General features: G+C 36.1%; 1 protein-coding gene and 2 long non-coding RNA genes across 18 annotated transcripts in view; 1 reads left to right on the top strand and 2 right to left on the bottom strand.

The window, feature by feature from the left end:
• LOC147834503 (uncharacterized) overlaps nt 1–26,613 on the bottom strand; it is a 755,156-nt gene that overhangs the window by 581,956 nt on the left and 146,587 nt on the right. The gene's annotated exons all lie outside the window — the stretch shown is intronic.
• The window catches only part of LOC108191726 (uncharacterized), a 99,880-nt gene that overhangs the window by 15,668 nt on the left and 57,599 nt on the right, over nt 1–26,613 (bottom strand). For 3 of the 9 annotated variants that reach the window (XR_015504263.1, XR_015504259.1, XR_015504254.1), the window contains one exon: nt 7,819–7,951. The exons of the other annotated variants lie outside the window; for them this stretch is intronic. This is a non-coding gene — a long non-coding RNA (uncharacterized LOC108191726). The remainder of the gene's footprint in view (nt 1–7,818; nt 7,952–26,613) is intronic. 9 annotated transcript variants of the gene reach the window in all.
• afap1l2 (actin filament associated protein 1 like 2) overlaps nt 13,576–26,613 on the top strand; it is a 74,154-nt gene continuing 61,116 nt past the window's right edge. For all 8 annotated transcript variants that reach the window (XM_087276497.1, XM_087276498.1, XM_087276501.1 and 5 more), the window contains exon 1: nt 13,576–13,756. In XM_087276497.1, coding sequence (XP_087132623.1) covers nt 13,741–13,756 — 16 coding nt within the window. In that variant the 5' untranslated portion in view covers nt 13,576–13,740. The remainder of the gene's footprint in view (nt 13,757–26,613) is intronic.

Here is a 26,613-nt window from a genome sequence, read left to right on the forward strand (position 1 = left end):
TTTGAGAAAGAGAATGAGTGCGCATTGGTGTTTCTGTTCATACTGTACCACTATTAGAACCCTACAAAAAATGTTTTCTCAATAAATACACTCTCAGAAAAAATGATACAATGTTGTACCAAAGAAGGTACAAACCTTTGCCACTGGGGCAGTACCTTTTTATGAGACAGAATGGTACCTTATAAGAAAAAGAAACACATTTGTACCATTGCAGTTTGTACCCTTAAGGACATGATTTGTGTCATGGGAAACAAAAATGTACCTTTGGTTTTTAAAACCTGCAGATACAATATTGTACCTTCATCAAAGGTTCAAATCTGATCCATGAAGGTACCACTACAGTGACAAGACACTTTGTACCTTAACAGTGTCAAATGTGTTCATTCATGAACTATTAAAAGGCAATTTGCTATATCCAAAATGTCAATTTATTTTCAGTAAATATAAAATATCAAATACATTTTTAAACAATGTGTTTTTTTTAAGTCTATTTTTGTCTATATGCACCTTTTCCATTTACAATTAACAATAAAAAAATACTTTAACATAAATCAAAAGATCTATTTTTTGCTAAACATTTCACAAGACTTTTCACAAAAGTGGTACAGAAACACATTCTCCCATGTACAATACAAAACATTTTTCTCCAATTTTTAACAATTTGTGATCACTTAAACATTAATTTAATTTAGTTATTTTAAAATAGAAAAAGAATTATGCAAAAGGATTGTAATGAAATATGCACAATGTTTGATTGGTTTTACAATACTAAAATGTCTGCATGAACACTGCATATGCAGGACTTTAGCCAGCTCACATGCGTAGGCCAAAAGGTGCGGATATTAATGATGAAAATGCTTAGCAAATGTTTATTAAAAATGCCTTAAAATGTGTAGTTTACAATGCCTATAGTTTTGTTTTACCAGTTTTTTTGTATTCTAGAACTTAATAATTAATGTTTATGAGTTTCTTTAAACATGCTTTTAAAAGATGATTCATGTTTTAATATGGAAATTAATCATAAAATCACTTTGCCTTTCCAGTCATATATTTATTTTCATAGATATTTTAATAAAGGAGTTGTCCAAAACTTGTGTAGCTTTTTTATGAGAACAATTGTGTACCTTTATTTCAATTGTACCATAAAAGGTACAGAACAGTATCATAAGAGGTCTTTTCTGTACCATATAAGGTACAACTTTTAAAAAGGTACAAAACTGTTCCTTAAGGAACATTATTTGTACCACCGTGTTCCTTTTTTATTTGTGTGTGTGTGTGTGTGTGTGTGTGTACTATACAGTGTTAATAATACAGGCCCGTACCCTTTTTTGCAATTGGACCTTTTTGCAGTTACAAATACTGCATTTTTGTGACATTTTAAGCATTTTTTTAAGCTGGATTAGCTTCTCGGATACCAAAAGGTACAAAAGAACATTTGGTAAATATATAGAATAAAGAAATGTGAAAAAAATACTTAAAATACAGATGTATTACATCATATATCACTAGAAAAAAATGAGTTAAAGTTTTACATGGAAAAAAAAAGTTTTTGTTTTAAAAATACATTTTGAAAGTTTATGGATAACAAAAATGAGTAGTATTAGAATTTACTTTATAATGGGGGACTTTCTATGCATCAAATCTTTTTATTGGTATTTTTCTTTCAAGAATAAGGTCAGAAGATTCCAAATAAAAGTTGGGCTACTTGTATTGAAAGATGACCACTTCCATCATATTCTTGCACATTAGACTCATGAAAAATAATTGTTTGCATTCATTGGGAGCCTTCTTAGATGGGTTCTTTTCACAATTTGTAATGGCATAGCAGTCAAAATAAGGCAAATGGGGGGTGGGGCGTGGATCTCTCGAACCACCCGAACCACCCTGGCTACGGGCCTGTAATTAATGTGCTTAATGATGATTATTATTATTATTATCTCTATAATACATTAAATGTAAATGTAAAATTGAACTAATTAATGAAAAATTATCAAAGACTAAGCCTAAGGAAAATAAATGAATGAATGAATGAATGAATGAATGAATGAATGAATGAATGAATGAATGAATGAATGAAAAAACTATTATATATAAAATATGACTTTCTGTAATAAGTGTGTGATGTATAAAATAAAATGTCCAGATGTGAACTTTTTAGACCTGAAAAATAAGATCATTGGATGTAATATTATTTGTAGTATTAATTAATTGACACTTTCAATGTTGTTATTATTATTATGATTATTATTATTAAAGTTAAAGTACAATAGTATTGCAATGTTAAAAATTCTTTATAGTTTTTTTGGTTGTAAAGTTACTCTAATAGTAATTTATTTCTTAACTAGATGATTCGATTCGAAATCCTTTTAAAATAACTACTGCAATACTATTACTAAATCTTCAGTACAGTACTAGTATTGATTATTGGAGTAATATTATTTTATTTAAATTTAATAATATTAGTAAAATAATAAAAATAATAGCAGGAGGATGCGTGTTTATTGGCATTTCTGGTCACCCATAGCTGCTTTAACTCTCCAGCACATTAGGAACAGAAAAAATACGCTTTTTTCCATGTTTAACAGACTGTGACACCGACCCACCACAACCAAAAGACACACAAACTTCCCATCCTGTGAAGCTCATTACCATGCTTGGTTTGATTTGCCTTTTAAGATGTCTATTCATTATTCTCACAATCTCAGATGTGTTTCTTTGTTGACATTTGTTTCTGGCTCCCCATGTCTGGTTTGTGTTTTTTACATCATCCTCATCCATGCCATCTGTCACTATCCACTGAACATTTAGGCCGGTTATAGCGCATCAGTCTTGAATTTCAGACCCCACAAGCTCCTGTCAGGATGTCCTTAGCTGAATCTGAAGAAAATATAGCCGTAATGAGGGGTTTTGCCACAATACCTACCACCCTCAGTGCACTCAAAGGATCATTCTCACACTAAAAACTTGTTTTTCCTTGTATAAGCTAGACTGAACCTGATCGCTTGGTGTAGGAGTGGCAGAATAATATTATTACATGACATAACGCTCTCCTCTGGAGGATCCATGGGAGCGCAGAGCTGAGTTTGATCAGGTGCTTTGCTTTCCCTGACTGTGTGAAAAGCTACACCGACTTGCCAAGGTGGGTTTTTGTCAACAGCCAGCAAGCCGGCACAGCGGGTCAACGCTTCAGAAGAACATGCGGACCAGGTAGTCCATCTTCTATCCCTTTATACGCCTACTGGTTGGTTATTGTGTTGGTGATGGACGGCATCTTATCACCACTGATGTAGTTGGCAAGTCCTGAGCACTTCTTTGTGCACAAAGATTTTAATGGTATTTTGTGAGTCCATGACTATGTGTGCAACATGGGAAAGGTCTTTGTATCAAAAGGCTCCAGTGCTGGGATGGGTTTGAATCAGTGACCCCTGCTCTCTGACTCACAGCTGTGGAATGTTCTTTGTGCTTCAACCAGTCGCAGCCAGGAGGATCTGCCAATGTCTGAACCCACACCATCCAGCTGATACACAGCATCCAAACAATGCTCCCATAATGCCACCCTTTTAAATCATTGTGCTTCGTAAAGCTGTTACCTGTTCTAAAGGCCAGTTCACACAATAACTGACAGTTATTATAAGATAGCTAGTGTCCAGGCCAAACAAGAACGATAATTAGAGTACACAACAACACACAATAGCATTGTTTATTTTGGAACCCAGACTCATTCTGAAAACGTACTATATACACAAACATATATACTGTATACATTTCTGAAGAGCGCCAAATACATCCCAAGAGCTATGCTTTTTGCAGTGTTTGTTATTGTAAATCCATTAGAGGTCACTGTGTAAGTTTTTTGAGTAAGTCTCTTGCGAGTGCCATTCGTGGCTGCTGTTCTCACCTAAATCCACCAGAGGCCGCTGTAGACTGATTGACTGACTGACTGATCGTTCGACTGACCAACCCTCCTCCTTCCCTAAACTCAACCAATAGTGTTTTCAAAAGCACAAATTAATCCGTACACCCACTTCCCTAAACCCAACTAACATTTAAAGAAGCAGTCCAGAAAGAGTAAACCCTTGACTGATTTTTACCACAGTTTCAGATTTTACCACAATCTCACCCTGTTATTTACTTGCTTCGATTTTTGTCCCCATTTTTCAAACCCCATTATCACGGTCAACTCTTCTCTGCATCTAAATTCTGCTAACATATGTGGCGAGCTAACTGAACAAACTGCTAACAATGGTTAAGCCGCTCATATAGAGCTGAAAATGTAAGGCGACATACTGTCCTGTAGCATTCGTTTAAAGATGAAATGCAGCCATACGTACTTCTGGCTACATAATTCACGATCTCCAGAAATGTATATAGAGCTACATTTTCAGAATAAACCTTGTTATTATGGGCGTATGCAGCAGTTTTGTCTACTGCTCCTTTAAATACTTGATCATTTCACTATTATCCACACCAAGAATGGTTACTAAACACTATCACACAATATTGTGAGCTAAGAGCAATCCAATTCAAGTGTATTGGTAAAGTGCTTTTCACATTAGATATCGTTCCAAAGAAGATTTTAAAATAGGTGCACATTATTACTAAATTACAGTCAAAAATAGAAAAGTTATGAGGTTGAGTGTATGTTAGACAATAAATAAACAAAACCAAGAATGATCAACAAATAAAATAAACACTGCATAATATTTTGCTGTCTTTCTATGGATGGATACTGTAAGGATACTGATAACTGCCATTTTTTGGCATATCGGATAGGAAACTTTTAATGATACTTGTCCTGCTTTGTCTCCAAAAAGCTTGCTGCTTATCGTTTTACAACCTCAAATGATGTCATTGCACATGATCTTGCCAATGTTTGTTTTGCATGTGCGGATGTGTTTATGTGCAATCGTCATGGCGCCTAGGTTGAAACAACAAAGGGTGGGCTCACATAAAAAAGGTAAGTAAAACTAGATTAAAATGCAACCAACAGTATGCAGTAGTGTAATAGTGGACAAAGTAGTAATATTGTGAGCAAAGGTAATAATACATATACTAACAAAACATAGCAATCAATTCAAGTGATGTGCCATATTTTGCACCAAGTCTGTGTTCTTTAGCCATGTGTTGCTTACAGCTACTTGTAAACTATTGTAAAGTTAATCAATATTGAGTTACTCCCCCAAAAAATTAACAAATTGCGTTGCTTAGTCACTTTTCATGGAAATGAATGCGAATGAATCATTTGTTTTTAACTGGATCTTCCAAGTAAACCGGTCAAACAAGTTCATTAAATTGAACAGAAATGTGGTAAAATGTTTGCGTCTTCAGTACATACCAACTCCCCCCACCCTGGCTCGAAATAAACCATTATCCTGAGTTATTCAGTTACCAGAACAGTACACTGACTCATCTGCTGTGAAAAAAGAGACTAAACTGATTCAACCTTACTAAGGTCATTTTTATTCTGCAATATATTTTGTAAAAGCCAATTAAGCAAGGTAAAAAGTAACTCGCATTACAAAAAAAAAGTAATCCAAATAATGTGACTTATTTTTAAAAGTAATGCGTTACTTTACTCGTTACTTTGAATAAGTAATATTACGTATTGCATGTTACTCATATCGCATTACCCACAACACTGGTAATAAAATAAAATTTTTAACATCTTTGGTCTTACTTTATGAAAAATAGTATTGATAACTGTATTGATATAAACAGGTACTGATTGGCTGTATCAGTATCGATATCAGTATCGATAATTAACAATATTTATAAAAGATGCCCATCCCTCACGTTTGTTGCTTAAAATGCTTGAACTCTTAAAAGCAGGATGGATTCTGAAGATCTGCCAATGTTTTTATAGTTCATCAACTAAAAAAATAAATAGTGTTTCCAGTGAAATTGTCCCTCTGTGCTACTATCATAACATTTTTAATGTAGACTTTAATATTCATTCAAATTTACAAGTATTAGCAAAACTATATCGTAATAGTTATAGTTATTGGATTTGTTGAAAAGAGTATTTGAATTTGTTCTTTTATGCTCCATGAGCATGAACAATACAACTCCCCTCATTTTTCCCCTACAAACAAAACTTTGGAAGGCAGACCACCCTCCGTCAGGCCCCTCTTCCCACACACGTCTCGCAGACAGTTTTTCATTCACACATCCACCTCTAAAGCCGCCGGATCAGCTGAGTCTGAATACTGACTGGAAACCTGGTAGATTAACTAAGGCAGTTTGTATAGAGCTGGCCATACTGACTCAGTTAGAGGGGATTACCCTGTCGCTCAGAGATGAGAGTAATCACTGTCATTCAAAAGAATTCTCACATCGCGCTGTGATATTAGAAAAAGGCTCCTTTAATGCAAAACATAGTGGGGCTTTCCAATCCATGTCATGAAAGATTTGCTGGATTCTGTGGTTAACAGAAAGTAATGGAAATAATTTGTATTGTTTTACAATTGCTTTTCATTATTTACATCTTTGCTCAATGAAGAATTCTTCCAAAAACATCTTACCGACATCAAACATGGTAGTGCACATACAGCTGAAGTCAGAATTATTAGCCCTCCTGAATTATTAGCCCTCTTGTATATTTTCTATTAAACGGAAAGAAGATTTTTTTTCAACACATTTCTGAACATAATAAGTTTAAAAACTGATTTTTTTTATTACTGTTCTTTGCCATGATGACACTACATAATATTTTACTAGATATGTTTCAAAATACTAGTATTCAGGTTAAAGTGCTATTTAAAGGCTTAACTAAATTAAATAGGCAAGTTATGCCTAGTTCAGACTGTGTGATTTTTGCCCCGATTTTGGCTCGCCGACAGGTTTTGAGAAATCGGCGACAAATGCCTGAAATCACAGGCAAATCGCTGCTTGTGCACGTGAGTGACAATCACACAGTATAAACTTTCAAAGACGCGATCTGAGAGAATCGCCGATGAGTCGCCGATGCCTGTGAGATATTTGGCGTGCTAAATATCTGGAGCTGTCAGCGATTCAAATCATGCCGTGTGAAATGAGTTTTGACTGAAAATAACATCAGCCATCGCCTACAGCCAATGAGAGAGCAGCTTTCACTTGTGTGCGTGTGTGTATACCTGCTGCAGGCCAGCGGTAGGCTGGGGGAGAAGTTAAAAGCACTCTTTTTCGGTTTATTTGGACCCACGAAATGGAGGAAAAACTAGTGGAGGTTTGACAGGACTCAGGAACAACCGTGTCTGTTTGACGTTTTATACAGAAAGAAATTAGTTTATTATCAACGTTGAGAAGAAATGGCTAATTCCCTTTAAACCCAGGTAAGCAAACATGTACATGTTCTACCCCATTAAAGGCTTCTTTCTCATTATGTAGTTAATAACAAAAGATATACGACGTGTTTTTGGCTGTGAGATGTAGTTTGGGCGAAGTTGTCGGCGATTCTTCCTATAGTAAAGTCATGCAATGTGAAAGTCCCTGTCACCGATCCATCTTGGAGTGCAAACAAAGCAGCGACGAAACGCTAGCCCAGATAGTCATGCAGTGTGAAAACATCTGTGACAGGATTACTTTGAAAATCATGCAGTCTGAACTCGGCATTAGGGTAATTAGGCAAATCATTATATAATGAAGGTGTGTTCTGTAGACAATCAAAAAAAAAAAAAAAACAGGCTCAATGTGGATACGCAACCCTGTCTACATTTCTGTAGAGTGCAAATTATGTAGCTAGAGGTATGTCTGCATTTTGTCTTTAAAATAAATGCTACAGGGCAGTATGACGCTGCCGGTGGCTTCTGTTTCTTTTCGTGCTACCAGCTGACCACTTACCTCTGTACAAACGGCTTTTCTGGTGTTACTAGTTTGCCCAGCAGGTTGCCACATATACATCAGCGGACTTAGGAGGTGAGGTTGACAGTGACAACAGGGTTTGAGTCTGGCAAAGAATGGTTCTAGAAACCATCTAAAACAAAAGCAAAAAAAGAAAGAAATAAATAAATCACAGACGGAAAACATGAAATCAAGTAACAGCTTTTCTTTTTCTAGATCGGTCGGGTTTAGAGAAGGGGGTGGGTAAGTCAGTCGGTTAGTCATTCAGTTGACAGCAAGCTGGCCTGATCGGCTGAAGTGTATATTGCGCCCTCTAGTGGGTTTATGAGAGTAGAGGATGCGCAAGAGACATTTGAAATCTTCAATAAGTGTACCCAGCGGCCTCATGTGGATTTGCAAAAACAAAAACTGCAAACAGATATACCTCCGGTTACGTATTTTGCTGTCCCCAGAAATGTAGAGCTTGGTACTGTATGTGTCCCCAATAAGCCTGGGATGGAAAAAAATATTGTTTAAGAGAGCTAATAACATTGACCTAAAAAATTTTAACACATTTTAAAACTCCTTTTATTGTAGGCAAAATAAAACAAAAAAGCTTTTCTCCAGAAGAAAAAATATTATAGAAAATACTGTGAAAATGGCCTTGCTCTCTTAAACATAATTTGGAAAATATTTAAAAAAGAAAATAATATTATTTAGAATTCAACTGTGGGGACACAGTGGCTCAGTGGTTAGCACTGTCACCTCACAAGAAGGTCACTGGTTCGAGACCCGGCAGTTGGCATTTGTGTGTGGAGTTTACATGTTCTCCCCGTGTTGGCGTGGGTTTCCTCCGGGTGTTCCGGTCTCCAGACATGCGATATAGATTAATTGAATAAACTAAGCTGGCTATAGTGTATGTGTGTGAATGAGTGTGTATGGGTGTTTCCCAGTACTGGGTTGCAGCTGGAAGGGCACCTGCTATGTAAACAATATGCTGAATATAAGTTGGCAGTTAATTGCGCTGTGGAAAATGAATGACTGAATGTCTTCAACTGTACATCATTGTTTGCACATGGCAAAAAAAAGATGCTCTCAAGAACTTATTACGGTCAAATAAAATTTCTACAACTGACCTGTTTACATGCTGAGAAAACAAACACAAAGCATATTACGAATTATGATTAATACGCTTCTAATCCCCTAGGTCACAAAAAAGGCCTTGACAGGGAAGCTGGATGGAAAGTTCTTGTAGCCCCATGGGATTTGGTGGAGGGGTCAGCATTGCAGAGCATGTGACTCCCCTTCAACCAGTTCACAGACAGGAAAAGGCTCTCCTCACACTCACAGACCAATTGACACACAGATTGTGATGATGATGCTCCTGATCAACTGACCTGTGCGACTGTCTTTATATACAGAAAACAAGTTTAGCTGGGCTGTAAATATTCCTATAATACACTCTGGTGAAACCCCTACCAATCTAGACCAACTTGTTCTCCTAATGTTTGGTATGTTTTGTGTACTCAAAGGGATGCACATAAACCAGTTCACCCGCTAGATACTGCAATGGAGTTAATGTAGGTTTGGGTGGAATGTGATAATTACTTTATTAAAATGTGCATTGAATAAAGTTTAAATACAAAACAGTTGAAGTCAAAATGATCAGCCCCAACCCAGACTTGAGACTTGAACCAGCAAACTTCTTGCTGTGAGGTGACAGTGCCACTAAGCCACCATGTCAGGGGCACATACGGCAATCATTTTATAAAAAGCCTTTGAAAACCACATCTTTTGACAGACTGCATCTGATTGTTTTATCATAATTGTTTAATGAAACAGGTAATTTAATTCAATAAGAAATCTAATCTCGGGTAGCTTACATAGCAGAAGCAGAGTAATTACAGAATGCTTTAATTGAAGTCTTTCTATATGTCCCCTAGAGGGTTTAAACATGAGAGCAGGGTGTCGGGGTCAGTGGAAAGATGTTTGTGTGAAAAATGTGAAACAAATAATTGATTATATTGGAACAAACAAACAAACAAACAAACAAACAAACAAACAAACAAACATATTTTGTTTAGAGTAATATTTTACACATTTGTATAAGGTCTATATGTTTATCATACTACAAATTGGCTCTGTGTATGTGAAAATAAACTAGTTGGTAAATGAGGTGGACAGAGGTGGAAAGAGTACTGAAAAATCATACTTGCATTAAAGTACCATTACTTGCCTAAAATGTAGTGCAAGTGAAGTAAAAGTATCTGTTGTAAATATTACTTAAAGGGTGAGTAAAAAGTAGAACTTTCAAAAGTACTTAAGAGTAGTGAGTATTACACTGTAAAAAAGCTGATGCATTTACATTTAATTTGTGGATGTGTGTAAACGTAACATTCTGTAGTGCATTTAGTTATTGCCCAGCAGGCTCACAACATCATAAGACGTTAATATTAGGTTAGATTTAAATGTAGGTTGTGATGTCAGATAAACCAAAATTCAATGTCTAGCCAGTGTCTAAGGACAACATTATTTTGACGTCTAATAACGATATTTGGTTGATTTTAGGTTGTGTTAGAAAGTGACCAAAATCCAACGTCAAGCCAACATCTTAAACCACCGTCATATTGACATCAAACACTGACATTTATTCATCATTTCTGACAACCAAAATCCAACATCTGATAGAAATCATAGTGGTAATGTCCACACAACGTTAAGCTGTAAAATCATTAGACGTTGATATTTGGTTGATTTTAGGTTGAAAACTGACGTAAGCTTGGTTACATGTCATGATCTTCAAACAAAATTGAACATCTCCACGAAGTTAGGGTATAAGGTCAATCTGACGGCATGTTGACGTCCTGTGCCTGCTAGGTGTTTAACGGCATTCTGGTCATCATACAGTAAACATTCTTCATCTTCTCATCAGTGACATGCATCTAAACAGTCTCTGAGTCATTGCATGTAAAGATTTTGGAAATCTTCTTGGACCCCTTTAATGCTTCCAAACATTCATTCATTAATTGCCGGCTTAGTCCCATTGTTAATCTGGGGTCAACACAGCGGAATGAACCACCAACTTATCCAGCATACTGTATGTTTTAAACAGAGGATGCCCTTCCAGCTGCAACCCATCACTGGTACACATCCATTCACACACACACACTATGGACAATTTAGCTTACCCAATTCACATATATCACACGTTTTTAGACATGTGGGGGAAACCGAAGCAATCGGATAGAAACCCACATGAACACGGGAAGAACATGCAAACTCTACACAAAAATGCCAACTGACCCAGACGAGGCTCAAACCAGTGACCTTCTTGCTGTGAGGCGATTGTGCTACCCACTGTGCCACCGTGCAGTTCCAAACAGTTTGCTGCAATTATAAATCACCCATGTCTTAAGGTTAATTATGATGCGATTGCAAACGGTACCAAGGGTAGACGCACAGCTGAAGGCTATTGGTTTACGGAGATACGTCATTCGTTTGCGCAACAAACCAGAATGAAAACAAAAGAACCACTATGTTTTAAATACACAGCCGAGAGATTACACCGTAATAATATATACATATAAGAACGAGCCATGTTCGACCTGAGCTCAAACAAACCTTGTCTTCGTCTTGATGAACAGCCACAAAGCCAAGAAAAAGAGCAGATTCTACCCTGTGCCCCGTAGTTTTTTACAAGCCAGTATAAAGTGCGAGCGGTTTCGCTGTCTTGCTTGCACTTGCGTGAGCGTCTAAATTTGAAATAACAAACTTCTTGAGCTGATGATAATAACGTGCATTTGCTTATTGATGTGCTTTTGAAACCCGATCCTTTCAGAAACCGACAAACGCAAGAGTGACACACAAACAAAGGAGAACCAGGAAAATACAAAGGAGCAAATTATTTTTTCAGGAAACGTGAACAAACTGCCATGTTTAGCTATTATCATCGAACTATTATCAACTCGGGATGATGGAATTGCTCTCTAAGAAGAGGTTTCATGTGCTGGTGAAGATTAAAGATACATACTGTATGAGAGGTTTGCACTGTGGGCTATATTTGATGTTGTTTTCGAATCTACATAAGGACTAAATCTATGCTGTGTGTAGTTTTTCTGTAAGTGGTAACATATTGGAGACTGTAAGGAGCTGTTTGTGTTCATATATATTGCATTTATTTATTTATTTAATATAATTGCAGATGTCATTGATTTGCAGTTATAATCAAATTATGTTCATAAAAAAGTTAGTAATGAACATTTATAAGTATTTGTCTGTATAAAGCATCTGTTTTGTGAGAAGTGCTTCTTATATGAACGACCCGTACAGCTTTACTGTAGACATTTTCTCAAGCGAAAATGACGTTGACTGAAACTTTCTGTCGCACACCACGCCCACCAAAAGGATGGTACACTTTTAGCAGGGGAAACACAAGCCTGATTAAGGTGACTCGTACCGACCCATACCATACCACTCAGGGTAAACGGGCCATAAAAGGCATATATATGGAATATCAGTTTAGTAGGCTACATCACGAGTTGTTGCTTATGAAGTGTTGCAAGACACAGTGATAGTGAGTGAAATTAAAACACACAAGCATGCCTTCGACTTCGACAGCATTTACCTCACTTCACTACTGTTAAAAAGTGTGTTCCATATACCTACAGTGCTCAGCATAATTGAGTACACCCCATTGTGAAAATGAATAGTTTTTCCATTTCTCAGTGAATATAAGCAATGTACTTTGGTGCATTTAAACAAAACAGATTTATTAAACAAATATAGATTTTTAAATAATATTTTAGTTATCAAACATATTTAAAAAATGAAAGATAATACAAATAAATGACAAACTACAAAATTTCAACTATTTATTTATTTATTTATTTATTTATTGCTTCGCTTGATTTTTCCTCTTTTTTAATTTGTATTTAATATTTTTCTATAACATATACATTTGGGTGTACTAGTTTTTGGACCATTATCGTACGTTCTTTTGTTAGATAAGCTCCAGATTTGGCTTCAGAGCTAACTAATCTAATGAACATGCACAAATATATCATTGTATAGCTTCCTATTTAAATAGGGCTTTAAAAGATAGATTTGTGAGGGGTGTACTTATATATGCCAAGCACTGCATATGAATATTAGTAGTATGGAGGGCTTTCTGACTGTATTTCATCAGCCATGTTTTTACTTTCACATGACCTACCAGCAGGTGTCCCCAGGTTATCCTATATAGCCTAATATAAACTGGTGCATAAAGTGTAAATCATATTTATGTTTGCAGTAATTAATATGTAATGATAATTTAATCATATTTTTCTTTTCACTCCTCTTTGCTGCATTACAACCGCACAATATGCCAGGTCAAATTTTGATCAAGTTTACATAGAAAAACCAACACGTTCAACAAAACGCGTTCTGAGTGAAAAGCATAAGTGAAAAGCCATTGAAAACTTCCTAGGTAGGGAGTTAGCATCAGACAGCTAACTAAATTTTGGGGGCAGACCCTATTTGTGTTGGATTTTCAACAACAATGGGCGCGTGTAAGGTGTAACTACTTAAAAGGCATAGTCTAGCTCTCTGCTAGTGTTTTAAATGTACAGGTCAACTTAAAATCTAGTCTAACATGTTCAGATTTATTTACAGCCTATAGGCTAGCTAGAAATACTACAACGCATATTCAATACAGTAAACTGAAGTAGTGGTTGAGCAATGACGTGCCAGAGGAGGCGCGGCTGTCCCGCAATAATGCGAGGCGCATCTGAAAGAGCTGTAGATGAGGAGAGAAGAGGATAACATCACATCTCAGCACATCACAACAGAATCAGCCTGAGAAATCAGGACAGTGCAGTTAAACCTGACTCGGACCGGTCTGGATCTGATCTACTGCATATAACTAGAGCTGACAGGCGGGCAAGACTTCTTCGCGCGTGGAGAATGGATAAGCACAAAGGTAAGGCTAATTGTTTGAATGATGTCAGTTCGAAAGAGATGTTCATACACAAGTACCGCTGTAAACAACTAACAGTGTCTAAGAATTCCTCCCTTTTGGGGATCGTGGGAAGCTGCGGAGTCTTGTTCCACAGGGGATGCAACAGGAGGAAACGAGTGTTGACTAAAAGTTGACTTTTCATTGATTTCTCCATCCCTCGCTGTGTAGTTTCGCATTCCTCCTCGGTATTAGTATATACGAGTTCTGAATACATAAACAAACACGCATTTATTAGAGACGCTCTCGGGAGATTCTGTCCAGTAGCAACAATTGTTCTTCCAGAATTCCTCAGATTCCTGCGGTTTAAGCTTTTATATGCGTAGGAATGCAGACCCCTAATATTTCATGACCTTACTCAGATAAGAGTCTTCTGTATGGGAGGAACAGCAGCTTCTGAGCAAACTGATGTTTATGTTTGGAAATCATTCCGGGAGAATAATCGTCAGCTCTTGAACATGTGAAGCCTAAAAATAATAATACTTAGACATCAATTATTATCTGTAATGAACTGCCAAATTAGTTTGACGTTTCAATTGTTTAGTAGAAGGAATCAAACCAAATTTCATGGAGACTGTGGGGAGGGGTGTTTGGTAAAAAAAAAAAAAATCTATACTATACAGGCAAAAATTTTCACTTCATAATTCCACTTCCTGCTTGGTGCAGGCTGAAGTTAGTGAAGTAGACCTTTGGTCAGGTTTTGGTTTAACTCAGAGATCTATTATCTAGCCAGTTCTTGGTATTTGCAAGACAGACTACAACTTACAAATATAGATTCATTTATTTGTGATACATCCCAGAATTGGATATTTCAGCATTCAACATATTTACAAATGATAGCTCCAAAGACTGCCATAAGCATTCTCTAATGTCTGATTTAAAGAATAAATATATGTTAATAACAAGTTGCATATTGATTGTCTCATTGTCATGTCCACCATGACCCTTGCGGTTTCTATGAAATGCAAAATGAGATGTTTGACAGCATGCTCATGCTGTGCTTTTTAATATAATGGAAGTGAATGGTTATCGATGACTGTCTAGTTCCAAAAAGGCTTCATTGATTTGCTCAACATTATTATTCTAACAAACCATTCATATCAAGAAAGATAACAATAGCTATAAGAATAAATATACTAGTGTCCCGATCAATTTCTCAGTAATTGTCTGTTTGTTATGTACACACACACAGCAGTTATGAATCTATATGATCAGATATGAATTTTGTACGCAGCATTCAGGTTCTTGGAAGTCAGCTTGACTTTGACTGGCAGTCAATGTATATCTCATAATCAACTAGAAAAAAATTATATACTTGACAGTATCACTAGCTATGAGGTTAACCTTTTACTGTTTTTTTTTTTTTTTTTTGTAGAGCAAGGCCTCGACACAACAAGACTGATAACTATATATCAGAGATAACCAATTATATATAATAATAACAACACATAACTAAAACTTCATAGTTATCATAATTGGTGTGAATAGACCTTTTCAGAAATAAATATATAGCTCTGTGTTAGAAACAGACCAAAATATATGTAATTATTCACTGAAAATCTTCCCCCTTAAAGTATACAAAACAGCATGAACAATCTGGTAAACCTCACCATAACAAGTGAGTTTTGACAGGATGAACCATTCTTTTAATTATCAAGCACGTGTGACTTGATAAAATGTGGTATGATGCTTTTGCACACTGTGATGCTTTAATGACAGCATTGTGTTGAAGCCATGGTTAGAAACAGGCCTGCAGTTGTTGTGGTTAGACTTCTGTCAGGCCATGCCTCTTAAAGACTCTTTGTGAATTTGTTTTTGTGAGATAAGAAATACAGGGAGGGAAGGAAGATAGAGGGAGGAAAAAAAGCATAGTGGGAGGAGGGACATGGCATTTTGAGGAGTATCGCATAATTTCTCCCATGATAAAACACTGAGTGGGTGACATATTTTCCACTGTCATTTGACGCTTTGTTTGCATGTAGCAAAACATAGATGTGCTCTGTTACGCTATTTACAGTACATGATAATGTGAGTACATGAGAATGCTTCTCAGAATTGTGTAGATGGCAAGAACATGCTCGTTTTTGTGTTAACCGTTAGTTGGTTTTAGATAGTACATTGCTTTTTACTTCAGATTTCTGAAAACTGATGATGATGGCATGCTTTTGACATTTAAGTCTGGGCATTTGAACTACAATAAGAGGCTTAATTCATCTATTCTTCCCTTTTTAAAGATGTTATGCAATAGCTAGACATGTTAAAGCTTAAAGATAAGCAGGTGTGAAATAGTGTCTCAAATTTCAGTAGTGAAAAGTTATGCACCAAGCATCTAAATTCAATAGGTGCCCATACACAGTATACCCGAATAGGACATTTAAACTCATGCTCTTTTCTTATCCCTCCGGTTTCCTTCTGTACCGCCTTAATTTCTGTCCTCAAAGGGAGCTTGTGGAACCAGATCTCACCCTTGAGGTCCGGCATGATACCAGCATGTTTCCGGACCCACCCACGGGCTCCATCGCCTGGGCCTGCACTCAGAGAGTGTCAGCGTTTCAGAATGTTGCTGGAGACACTGGGACGTCTCGTGCATCTTAATAAAATACAGCCTGCGTGCTGGAAGCAGCTCCAAAGGCGTCCGAGAATGAGAGATCAGCACTTTTTTCAAAACGGGTCCTTGAGTTCATGCCCTCATTACGCTCTCTTCTGAAGAGAGTCAACAGGGAAGCAGAATGCTTATTAGTAAACAGAGAGAGCTGATCGGAGCTAAAATCTGGAGGAAAAAAAGGAAACTCATCGCTTTTTTTGGGATCGCCTTGGAATAGAGTTGGCCTCCGGAAGGATGAATCCCATTTCTTTTCCTCAGAGGGAAATTTATTTTTCTAAAATGTAAACATTTCAATAAGTCTGGGGTTTTTATGGGATGATAAAAGCTTCTGTAGATACTCCATCAACTCTTTATGTCCTCTGAGTCAGAGTAGAACCACTGTCCATCATCAGAGAAGTGACTTTCCTCTTTCCTTAGCAGTGGTGAGAGGAGATGGTGGTCTGAGGAGAAACCATGGAGTGGTATAGGACAATGAATACCCAAGGCACACACAAGGCAACAAAGGCTATCCCATTTGCTCCAAGCCAGTTGAAGATCAACAGTGGCACATGATTTTGCACAAACTTCCTCACAACAATGATAGTTATGGGAGGAATGTGTCATAACACACAGTTCGTTACTTTGGAGCAGTGGAATATGGTTGTCTGGACTGATGGGACATATTTTCCTTTATATCACAAGGGCAGCTATCTATGTAGGGATGTGTTTTTATTTCTCATGGGGAAGTGATTGTACCAGGAAACTTGGCAGGGTGACAACAAGATGGAGTGTGATGCTCTGGTCAATGTTCTGCCGGAAAATACCTGGTTCTTTCAATACATGTGGAAATCATGTATACCTGTCTAAACATTTGCTTACCAGGTAATTCATAACAATGGCGTTCCTTGAAAGAAGTGCCCTTTTTAAGCAGGATTACGCATCTTTCATAGTTCAGGAATGGTATGAAGAACATCATGAAGAGTTCAGGGTAGGGCTGCACGATACTGAAAAAAACGGTCGTTGTGATACTTTGTTTTTCTGCAATATGCATTGCGATATGAATTTGGGCTGTACGGTTTGAGGAAAATATCTAATTGTAATTTTTTTTGACAGATATCGCAATTTCGATCTGATTTTCAGTTTAATTTTGTAGTCAAACTTCAGCTCAATAATCTGTATTGTAGCTTCTTACTGCTAAAATGCAGTGAGTGTTAGTTAAAAAAGGAACTGCAAAGATATCAGCTTATACATGTATTAGCAAACAACTCTCAAATTATACTTAGCTTGCTACTAGATTGAGTGTCACCGACAATACTTTTAGTTAATTTTTAGCAAGACGCTCCTCATATAGCTGCCTGTAGTGCTTTTAGATGCTGGTTGTTGCATTTCCTGATGCTGTGGCAACAATTCTGTGGCAGCTCTTACAAATTACCTTGTGTTGTTTGGTTTCTGTGACTTTAAAACCAAGATGTTCCCATATTACCGATGTGCTATTTTTCTTTGATATTAATTTGTCCATTAATGCTTCAGAAGCGGCAGACGCCATCATCCCACTTGTTCGTGCTTTCATATTTGTTTGTTTTTTATTGTGGACGTTACGCATAGTTGGGTTGAGCAATTCTGATTGGGCAGAACAAAAGTGTGCTCACTCAACTGGCTAGAAAGACTGTGGTGGGGGAAGTTAAGTAATATATATTTCAAATCACAGCCTCTGGCAATTTGCTAATCGCAATGTTTCAAATTGTCATTGGTATTTGATTTCGATTAATCGCACAGCCCTAGTATGAATGCAAATGGTTTAATATCACTTTTCTGGAAAGAAATCTTGAATGTAGACTGATTATGGTGATTTTGTAGGGGAACGAATCATGGATGAAAAGTAATGAACAAATTGCAAGCAAAAATAAATGCAACAAAAGTGTCTGGAGTGTCAAACAGCATCCAGCTACAGAAATTGAACAATCAAATGTAAAATAACAATGCAATTACATAAATAGTTAAGTATAATTATTGTTTATATAAGTTACAAGTGTACTTTTTTTGTGCCTAAATGCTGTAATCTCTCCTGAAATGCCTAAACATTTCACATACAAATGCTAAACTTTTACTCTGTTTTGGTTAAACTTTGGAGTTACTCCACAAATCTCATGCATTCCTATTCTGTGGTGCTGATCAACAATAATCCAAAGCAACACTCCATATTAAGGGTGTCACGATTTCGATTTTAAATCGAAATCGATCAAAATTTATGCTTAATTTCGATTATCGAATCAAAAAATTGAATCGTCAATGCTGCCGCGCCCCCATGTCACGTCAGCTTGGCTTGCCAAGCGGGGAAAAAAGACGCTTGTTGAAGTGCTTGTTAAACTGTGCAGACGCAGGAGACATTTGGGATTTCCAGTGAGTTACGTTGACAACGTTCATGTTGTCGACAAAAAAAAACACAGTTTGCAAGCTCTGCTATGTACGTATTAGGGTTCGTCCGGCATCGCGCTCCTCCGCCCCGGCCCCGTTGCAAATCCGCTCGTGAAAAGTACACACTCAGGCCCTGTTTACACTAATATGTCTTTGTTTTTAAATTGCATTTTAGATCAACAACGTTTTGACATCCACAGTGGCGTGTAGCATTTCTGAGCAGCCCTCCTTCCTCACTACTGCTGAAAACGCACATTACGTGACCACACACACTCAGACGATGACGCACACACAGCCATGCTCTTGAGACAGCAGGTCCAGGCAGAGGATCAGTAGACTGCTTCAATCTTTCACTCACTTGTACTTAGTCATTTTAGCGAACACCTCAAATACTGTTGGCTGGTTCCTGTTGGTTGTGCACCTTTTTTACCGACGCCATTATAACGACACAGATCACTGCCTATTCATGAGTCCCGCAGAAAAAGTAATTGACAGGTGGTAATTATGTGTGTAACTTGCCTTTATTCATTTACTGTATGATTTGTTTATGGGTAAAACAAAGACCATGCAGGTCAGGTAGTTTAAACGGTAGGCTACAAATAATTAATTCGTTATTAATTAATTATTCATAATCGAAAATCGAATCGAACCGTGACCTTAGAATCGAAAATGTAATCGAATCGAGGATTTGGAGGATCGTGACACCCTTACTGCATATCCTGTGATGTGATATGCTGACAGTATATTGTGCAGCCCTAGTTCATGGTGTTGCCCTGTCCTCTAAATATCCCAGATCTCAATACAATAGACCATCTGTAAGATGAGCTGGAGTACCAACAATTTCAATCCACAGTGGCTCCATTTCACATTTTATATAAATATTTAATATTTATAAATATTTTGATAAAAAATCAATTTCTTTCTTTTTTGCAGTGCTTTAAAATATGTGCTTGAACCTTTATCTTTATCTTTATCTAACTATTAATTTTTTTATTTTATTATTGTTTAATTTATATAACCCATTACTTAATTTATAACCCAATTATAGTAAATGAACAATCCAATCATTCATTATGTCAATTAACTGATAATTATATTGATTATTAATTGATTGTTTTGATTGATTGATTGATTCATGCATTGAGTCCATTAAATCTATCCTGAGTGATGGTTAAATTGGAAGTGTTTTTGTTCCAATCTTAGAAGTCTTTATTGTGGAATGTGTTAGAAGTCCCAGTGGAGAAATGAATGAGACAAGTATTTCCGGAAGCAAGACTGCTGAAATAGTGGGCGGTCACTGTTGCACTAAACAGGCTTGCAGAGAACATACTGGATAGTTAAACAAACACACCAAGTTTCCTGAGTGGTAAACTACTCTGTAATCTGTCCATTCTAAAGTTGGCCATGTTTAGAGAGTAATCTGCGTAACAATGCTATCGCCATATCTGTGTTTAAGGGTGGTTAATTCAGGCATGGACCTTGTGATTTTGAGATGCCTTGATAATTCTGCACTTATCTCTTAGCTGGAGTGTCAGTTGTGATTTGTCTAGGCTTAAGATTACAGCTGTTGTCAAGTCTCAGCTGGCCAATAATGCTGTTGAGCTGGTTGTTATTGTAATTCAGAGATATTCCAGCTCAAATCTTAGCAGTTCCAGAGGTCTGATGAAGTCAAAACAAAGACGCATTTGTTGGTGTTGTTGTGTTGTTATGCCACTGACACCTTGTTATGACTATTGCAGGAAGAAATCTCGAAATTGTTAGCCAACTACAATCAGATTTTGCGAGAAGTCAGTCATATGGAACTGTAAACGCCAACTAACGCTGGCTTTGTGCTGTGTGTTTGAAGTCTTATCTGTGCATGTCCATTTTCCAAGTTGGTGTCAATTTGTTTCCATATTACCATCCAAATATTCCCCCTTTTTGATAATGTAATTGCTAAAAGATGGTTTGATTCTGGTCCCCTAGATTTGACCCATGTTAAAGGCCTTCTGGTGGCCAGAAGAATATAAAAATGTAACAGCGTGGACTGAGGCCCTTCAATCAGGCTTGTCATCATGCATTTATCCTCCACTGAAACAATTAGGTCTGAGGCTACGTGGCCGAGTGAAACAGAGGTGAGCCAATCAGTGGCTGAACTGGAAGAGTTACGCTAACATATGTGCAGCCAGTGGAAAATGAATGGAAAATCACCTGTTTTGCAATATATGGTAGAGCAAGTTGTGTAAGGTCAGGGTGAGGTTATGTACCTGCTACAAATTAACACTGTTTATTACAATGAAGTAATGCACTATTCATGACCAATGTGTAATTCTTTTTACATTGCTGACTTCAGTGCTTTATATTCATTGAATCATATCTTTAAATGAGCTAAGGAATATTCATGAAAGTTCATGAGGTCATCTTTACTACATTGTAAACGAATATCTGTTAATGAACAGTTTCTGTTTTGTGATTCACAAGCGTTTTCCATTTATTTATGGATGTGAATTGCATTATGAATTGCATTATGGGATGTTAATCTCTGCTTTGTCAACTTTTGATGTTAACAATTTAACTCTGCAGTTTAACTAAGTGACTTTTATTGACATTTAGTTGTTGAAATAATGTAATGTATAAGAAATAATACTGTATAAAGAGAAATAAGTCAAAATAAATAAAATAAAGGAAGATGTACTGGTAGTTTATTACAAGTTTTTTGTACCATAATATACAATAGGACTGCACGATACTGGAAAAATCTGATATGGCAATGTTTTATTTTTCTGTGATTAATATTGCGATATGAATACAGTTTCACAAGCATGTTTGAATAGCTCTATTTGATGGTTTTCTGGGGAGTCTGACAGTATTCAGGTACAGGTATATGCTTTTCTAACTTTGGTCTCATTTTTAGTCCAAATATATGAAAAAAATATTTAAAAAGTAAAAATATTGTTTTGTGTACTTTAGAACTTCAGAAGATACAAGGCAAAATTAAGAATTTTTCCTTAAAACAAGCAAAATGATCTGCCGGTGGATTAAAATAATATTGTTTTTGCTTTAAAACGTCCATATTTGGACTAGAATCTAGACAAAAACTCTAAGTAAAACTTTTTTCTTTTGAATAAATCATGTAAATTGCGTATCAATCCAATGAATAAATTCTTTAGCTCCTGGTCAACTGTAATCCAGACTCAACATTGCATATCTTGCGATGTGGCTACTGCAGATGCACACACTGCAATATTGATATAGTGAATATACAACACCAACCCAGACAAATATTTTACTTTAAACTATAAAAAATGTTAATAAAAGTCACTTTTTTTCCTCATTTTTTGAAAAATAAAAAATAAAAATAAAAAATATGGAAAACTAATAATTTATGAATGTAAATATGTACATATACCAAGGAAATGTATAATATAGCACAAACTTATCATTTTGGCTGATAACCATACCTTTTTAAATTTGGAGCACAAAAGTCGATACTGTATGTAAGGCAACAAATATAATAGAATTGAACTAAAATAAAATAATTTAATTTGAGACTGATTACAAAACAAAAAGCAGACAAATACAGTCGACAACTGTTTTTATTTTAAAGCAGAAAATGATCATGTTCTTTTCCCCAAAATCATTTATGAATTGCAATTACAAGACATTAATCAAAAAAGTCATGGCCAGCAGCTCTCATCTAAAGTGGATCAACAGATAATCAATTATTTATTAGGTGATAATGAATTTATCATTTAAAAATAAGGATTGACCTTACTGATATGGCCACTGATATATTGTACATTACTAATTAAAGTAGAAAGAAGTGCTGAATAATATTCATTCATTCATTTTCTTTCAGCTTAGTTTCTATTTCAGAGGTCACCACAGCGGAATCAACCACCAACTATTCCAGCATATGTTTTATGCAGCAGATACCATTCCAGCCGCAACCCAGTACTGGGAAACACACTCATACACAAACACACTCATACACTACTGCCAATTTAGTTTACCCAATTCACCAATAGCACATGTCAACTGGAGCACCCAGAGGAAACCCACGCCAACATGGGAAGAACATGCAAACTCCACACATAAATTTCAACTGACCCAGCCAGGACAGGAACCAGCGACCTCATTCCATGTGCGTATTCTTAGATGTGCTGATTTCAATGGAAACCACTTTTTCCAGAATACCTTGATGTTTAGATTGAAAAGAACAGCTGTAGTTTTAAATAAATTCTTTGGCATGATATTGTGTATGCATTATGCAAATGAATTTTAAAAGTTGACAAAGTAAACTATTAGTAAATAAAGCTTAATGTATACTCTCCTGGGATTTGGACCAAAAATATTAATTACTCATTTTGTACACAAGGGTGTGCACAAACTTGTTTGCCAGTAGTAAGTAGCAAATCATGTTTATGCTTTTTTTTTAACTAAAGATTTTGGCTATTTAAACCATACTGTAGCACAACCCCTTAAGTGCGTCTCACCACAATGTCTTATTTTAATTGGAAACATGTCAATGCTGGAAGGAAAACTGTGTTTGTCAAATCATTCTGGAGATCTTTAAACTGAAGTGAGTCATTCTACAATTAAAGCGAGAGGTTATCACTGGATTTGTTACAAAACCATTTTCTGACGACTCTCAAACTTGGTCAACGTTCATGCAAGTAAATGTTAATCTTTGACATTTTACAAAGCATTTTCCAGCTGTACATATCACTGTTCCTGTGTAAATATTAAAGAAACAAGTACTAGTGGACAGTCAGTGGACAAAACTAAAGCAAGATCATATCTTATTCTGATTTACAAAAATTGTTATTACTACTACTATTATTTTTTTTTTTTATAAATGTTTATTTATTTTATGTCTTAAATATATATATATTTTTTCTTTTCATAAATTAATTGTTTTTTTACTCCTTTTTAGAGCAACCGACTCCCATAAAAAGAATGGGTGCAGTAGGACAGGTGGGTTACACATGGAGGCTCGTCCGGGATGCGAGTAAAGTTTAGGGGAGTGAGTGTAACAAAGGCCAGCTAGAGAAGTGCTATTAAGGTAAACCTCACTAATCTGACCTCTAAAGGTGCTGTAGTGATTGACGCTAGAAACCCTGGTCTTTAGCCTCCTTGTTATAGCAACCGACTCCCATTTAAAGAATGACCAGTTTGATCCCAGCTCAGAATGAGATGGGTGCAATAGGACCCGTGGGGGCAACTGACTTCCATGCAAAGAATCGCCGGTTTGATCCTAGCAAAAAGGGAGTTGGGTGCAGTAGGACCGGTGGGTTACATATTTAGTTTGTATACAGAATACCTGTTTACTTAATTATTTTACAGAGTTATTTCATGTATTATATAATTGTTTGTTCATTATTCATGTATCGAACAATGCATTAACGATAATGTGCAAGTCATGCAAATAAAGCTCATTTAAATTTGAGTAAGAGAGAAAGAGAGAAATAGAGAAAGACTATGCATACACTTTTTTGTGACAGAAAGTGTGTAATATTATTTTCTTGCTGTGGAAAATGACTGATTCTCACAGATGAACTCAGTCGTATTTAAAACATAATAACACTGCATTCAAAACTGTCACTGGCGCTCCAAACCAGTTATTCATTATTATCATCTGTGCAGCAAATGACAATCAAAGACCAGATACTGTATCTCTGGAAGTCTGGAGGGATTCTGCTAACTAATGCATGCCTGCGCTGAAGAGGAACAACGTCAACAAATAAACCATAGTCAAGGGATATATTTCTGCATCCAACTACAATCACAGCCAAGAGCCATAAGCAGCACAGCAGAAGTATGTGTGAGAACGCAGCAGAACTGGGGAGGGTTTGTGAGCTTAAATCAGTGTCTTTTGTGTCTGTAGACAGTTAGAAAGGAGAAATGGGAGAAGCCGAGTGAGAAAGCTTTATTTTATGCTTTAGTTTCTTTTTCTATTTTGAATTAAAACAGACTCAAGTCAACACTAAATCTTTTTCATAGTTCTTACTGTGCACAATTCATTAATGCAGATTTTTTTTTGACAAAAATAAGGCCTTTGCAATCTTTTGTTAAGAAGCACTAACTACTTCCACCACTAAAACAACTTCCCATTTTGACCGAAGTCATGAATCTCTTTTTATTTTAGGTCCCTCTACTGTACAACAACAACCTTGCTCTATTTCAGTATCTAACTCCTATTGTTCTCATGGACCAATCAGTTTTCATTCAGAAATGCAGAAGTAAAATATACAGAAGTAAAACATCATTTAAAAATTACAGAAGTTAATTGGTTTGTGCCACTGTTACTTTAAAGATTCTTTAATTTCTGAGGCGATAATGAAACATTAAGAGAACTAGTCAATCCTAGTAAATAAACCTTCAAATCAAGCAGGATGATTTTCAGAGTGACATTTCTATATAGTTTATGGTACATTGTGCAATGTTATAACTGTAAATGTTATTCTGCCTCATTTGTTTTATTTTGTCTAAAATAAAAGCAGTTTTTAATTTGTTCAAAACCACTTTAGGGTCAGTATTATTAGCTCCCTTAAGCAATCTTCAGAACAAACTTCTGGCTAAATAATTCGAGATCTACAGAAATACGTTTTCAGAATGAGCCTATGTTGATGATTTGCCCAATAACCCTAACTTGCCTAGTTAACCCAATTAACCTAGTTAAGCCTTTAAATTGCACTTTAAGCTGAATACTAGTATCTTGAAACAAATTTAATAAAATATTGTATTGTCACCATGGCAAAGATAAAAGAAATCATTTATTGGTCATACATCCGTCTTGATTTTAAGTCCCCATACAACAACAACAACAACAACAACGCTCTATTTTAGTATCTAACTCCTATAGTTCTCATGGACCAATCAGTTTTCATTCAGACATACAGTACAGAAGTAAAACATACAAAAGTAAAACATCATTTGAAAATTACAGAAGTTAATTGGTTTGTGCCACTGTTACCTTAAAGATTTTTCAATTTCTGAGGCGATAATGAAACATTGGGAGAACTAGTCAATTCACCAGAATCTTCATAACAAGCAGGATGATTTTCAGAGTGCCATTTACACTTTCTTTTTGGTATATTAAGCTATAACTGTAGATGTTATTCAATTCTGCAATCGTGTGAATTATCGTACCATTAACAATAATATACAATATAAGAGATTACGCAGCTTCAATAGGTTTACATGGACATCAGTAATTGAATCATGTACTTTAATATATAGGGCAATAATATGATTAAGGTGTTTATATGAGTTGCTTTTAGAAGGTTCCCTTCATGTACCAATTTTACATGTTACAGCACATACAGTAGTTCAGTCTACGTCATTATGTCACCACACTCTCCAATGTTTCCTCCATAGATACATGTCATTTTGGTGTTTAATTAAAAATTTTTCATCTTTAACTGCAACATTTTTTCAGCAGCATTTTATTCATGCCGTTGTGACAAACTCTGAGGTATTGGATGTCAGTATGAAGTAGGACTGGTGGGAGAGTGCTGTTTTAATGGAATATGATACCACACGCCGAATTGAAAAAAACTCCACATTTCCCAAACAGCATACAAATGTTTTGATGGAGGGTGTGACGAATCTCTAAGAGTTAACTGTGTGTGTACAGAGGTAAAAAGTCCTACACTATGGTAATAGTTTGATTGAAGTGTTTACATGTTTGTACTGCACCTCAATAACGTGACTAAAATTGGCATACTCAACATGTCTTAATTCAATTTGTGTTTATTACGACTTTAGTCTAATAAATGTCAAGAAAAATCTGTTTACATAGTACAATGGTTCTCAAAGTGAGGGTCGGGACCCCCAGAGG

The sequence above is a fragment of the Danio rerio genome, chromosome 12 (genome assembly GCF_052040795.2).
Source record: "Danio rerio strain M-AB ecotype USA chromosome 12, GRCz13ab, whole genome shotgun sequence".
Taxonomy (NCBI): Eukaryota; Metazoa; Chordata; class Actinopteri; order Cypriniformes; family Danionidae; genus Danio; species Danio rerio.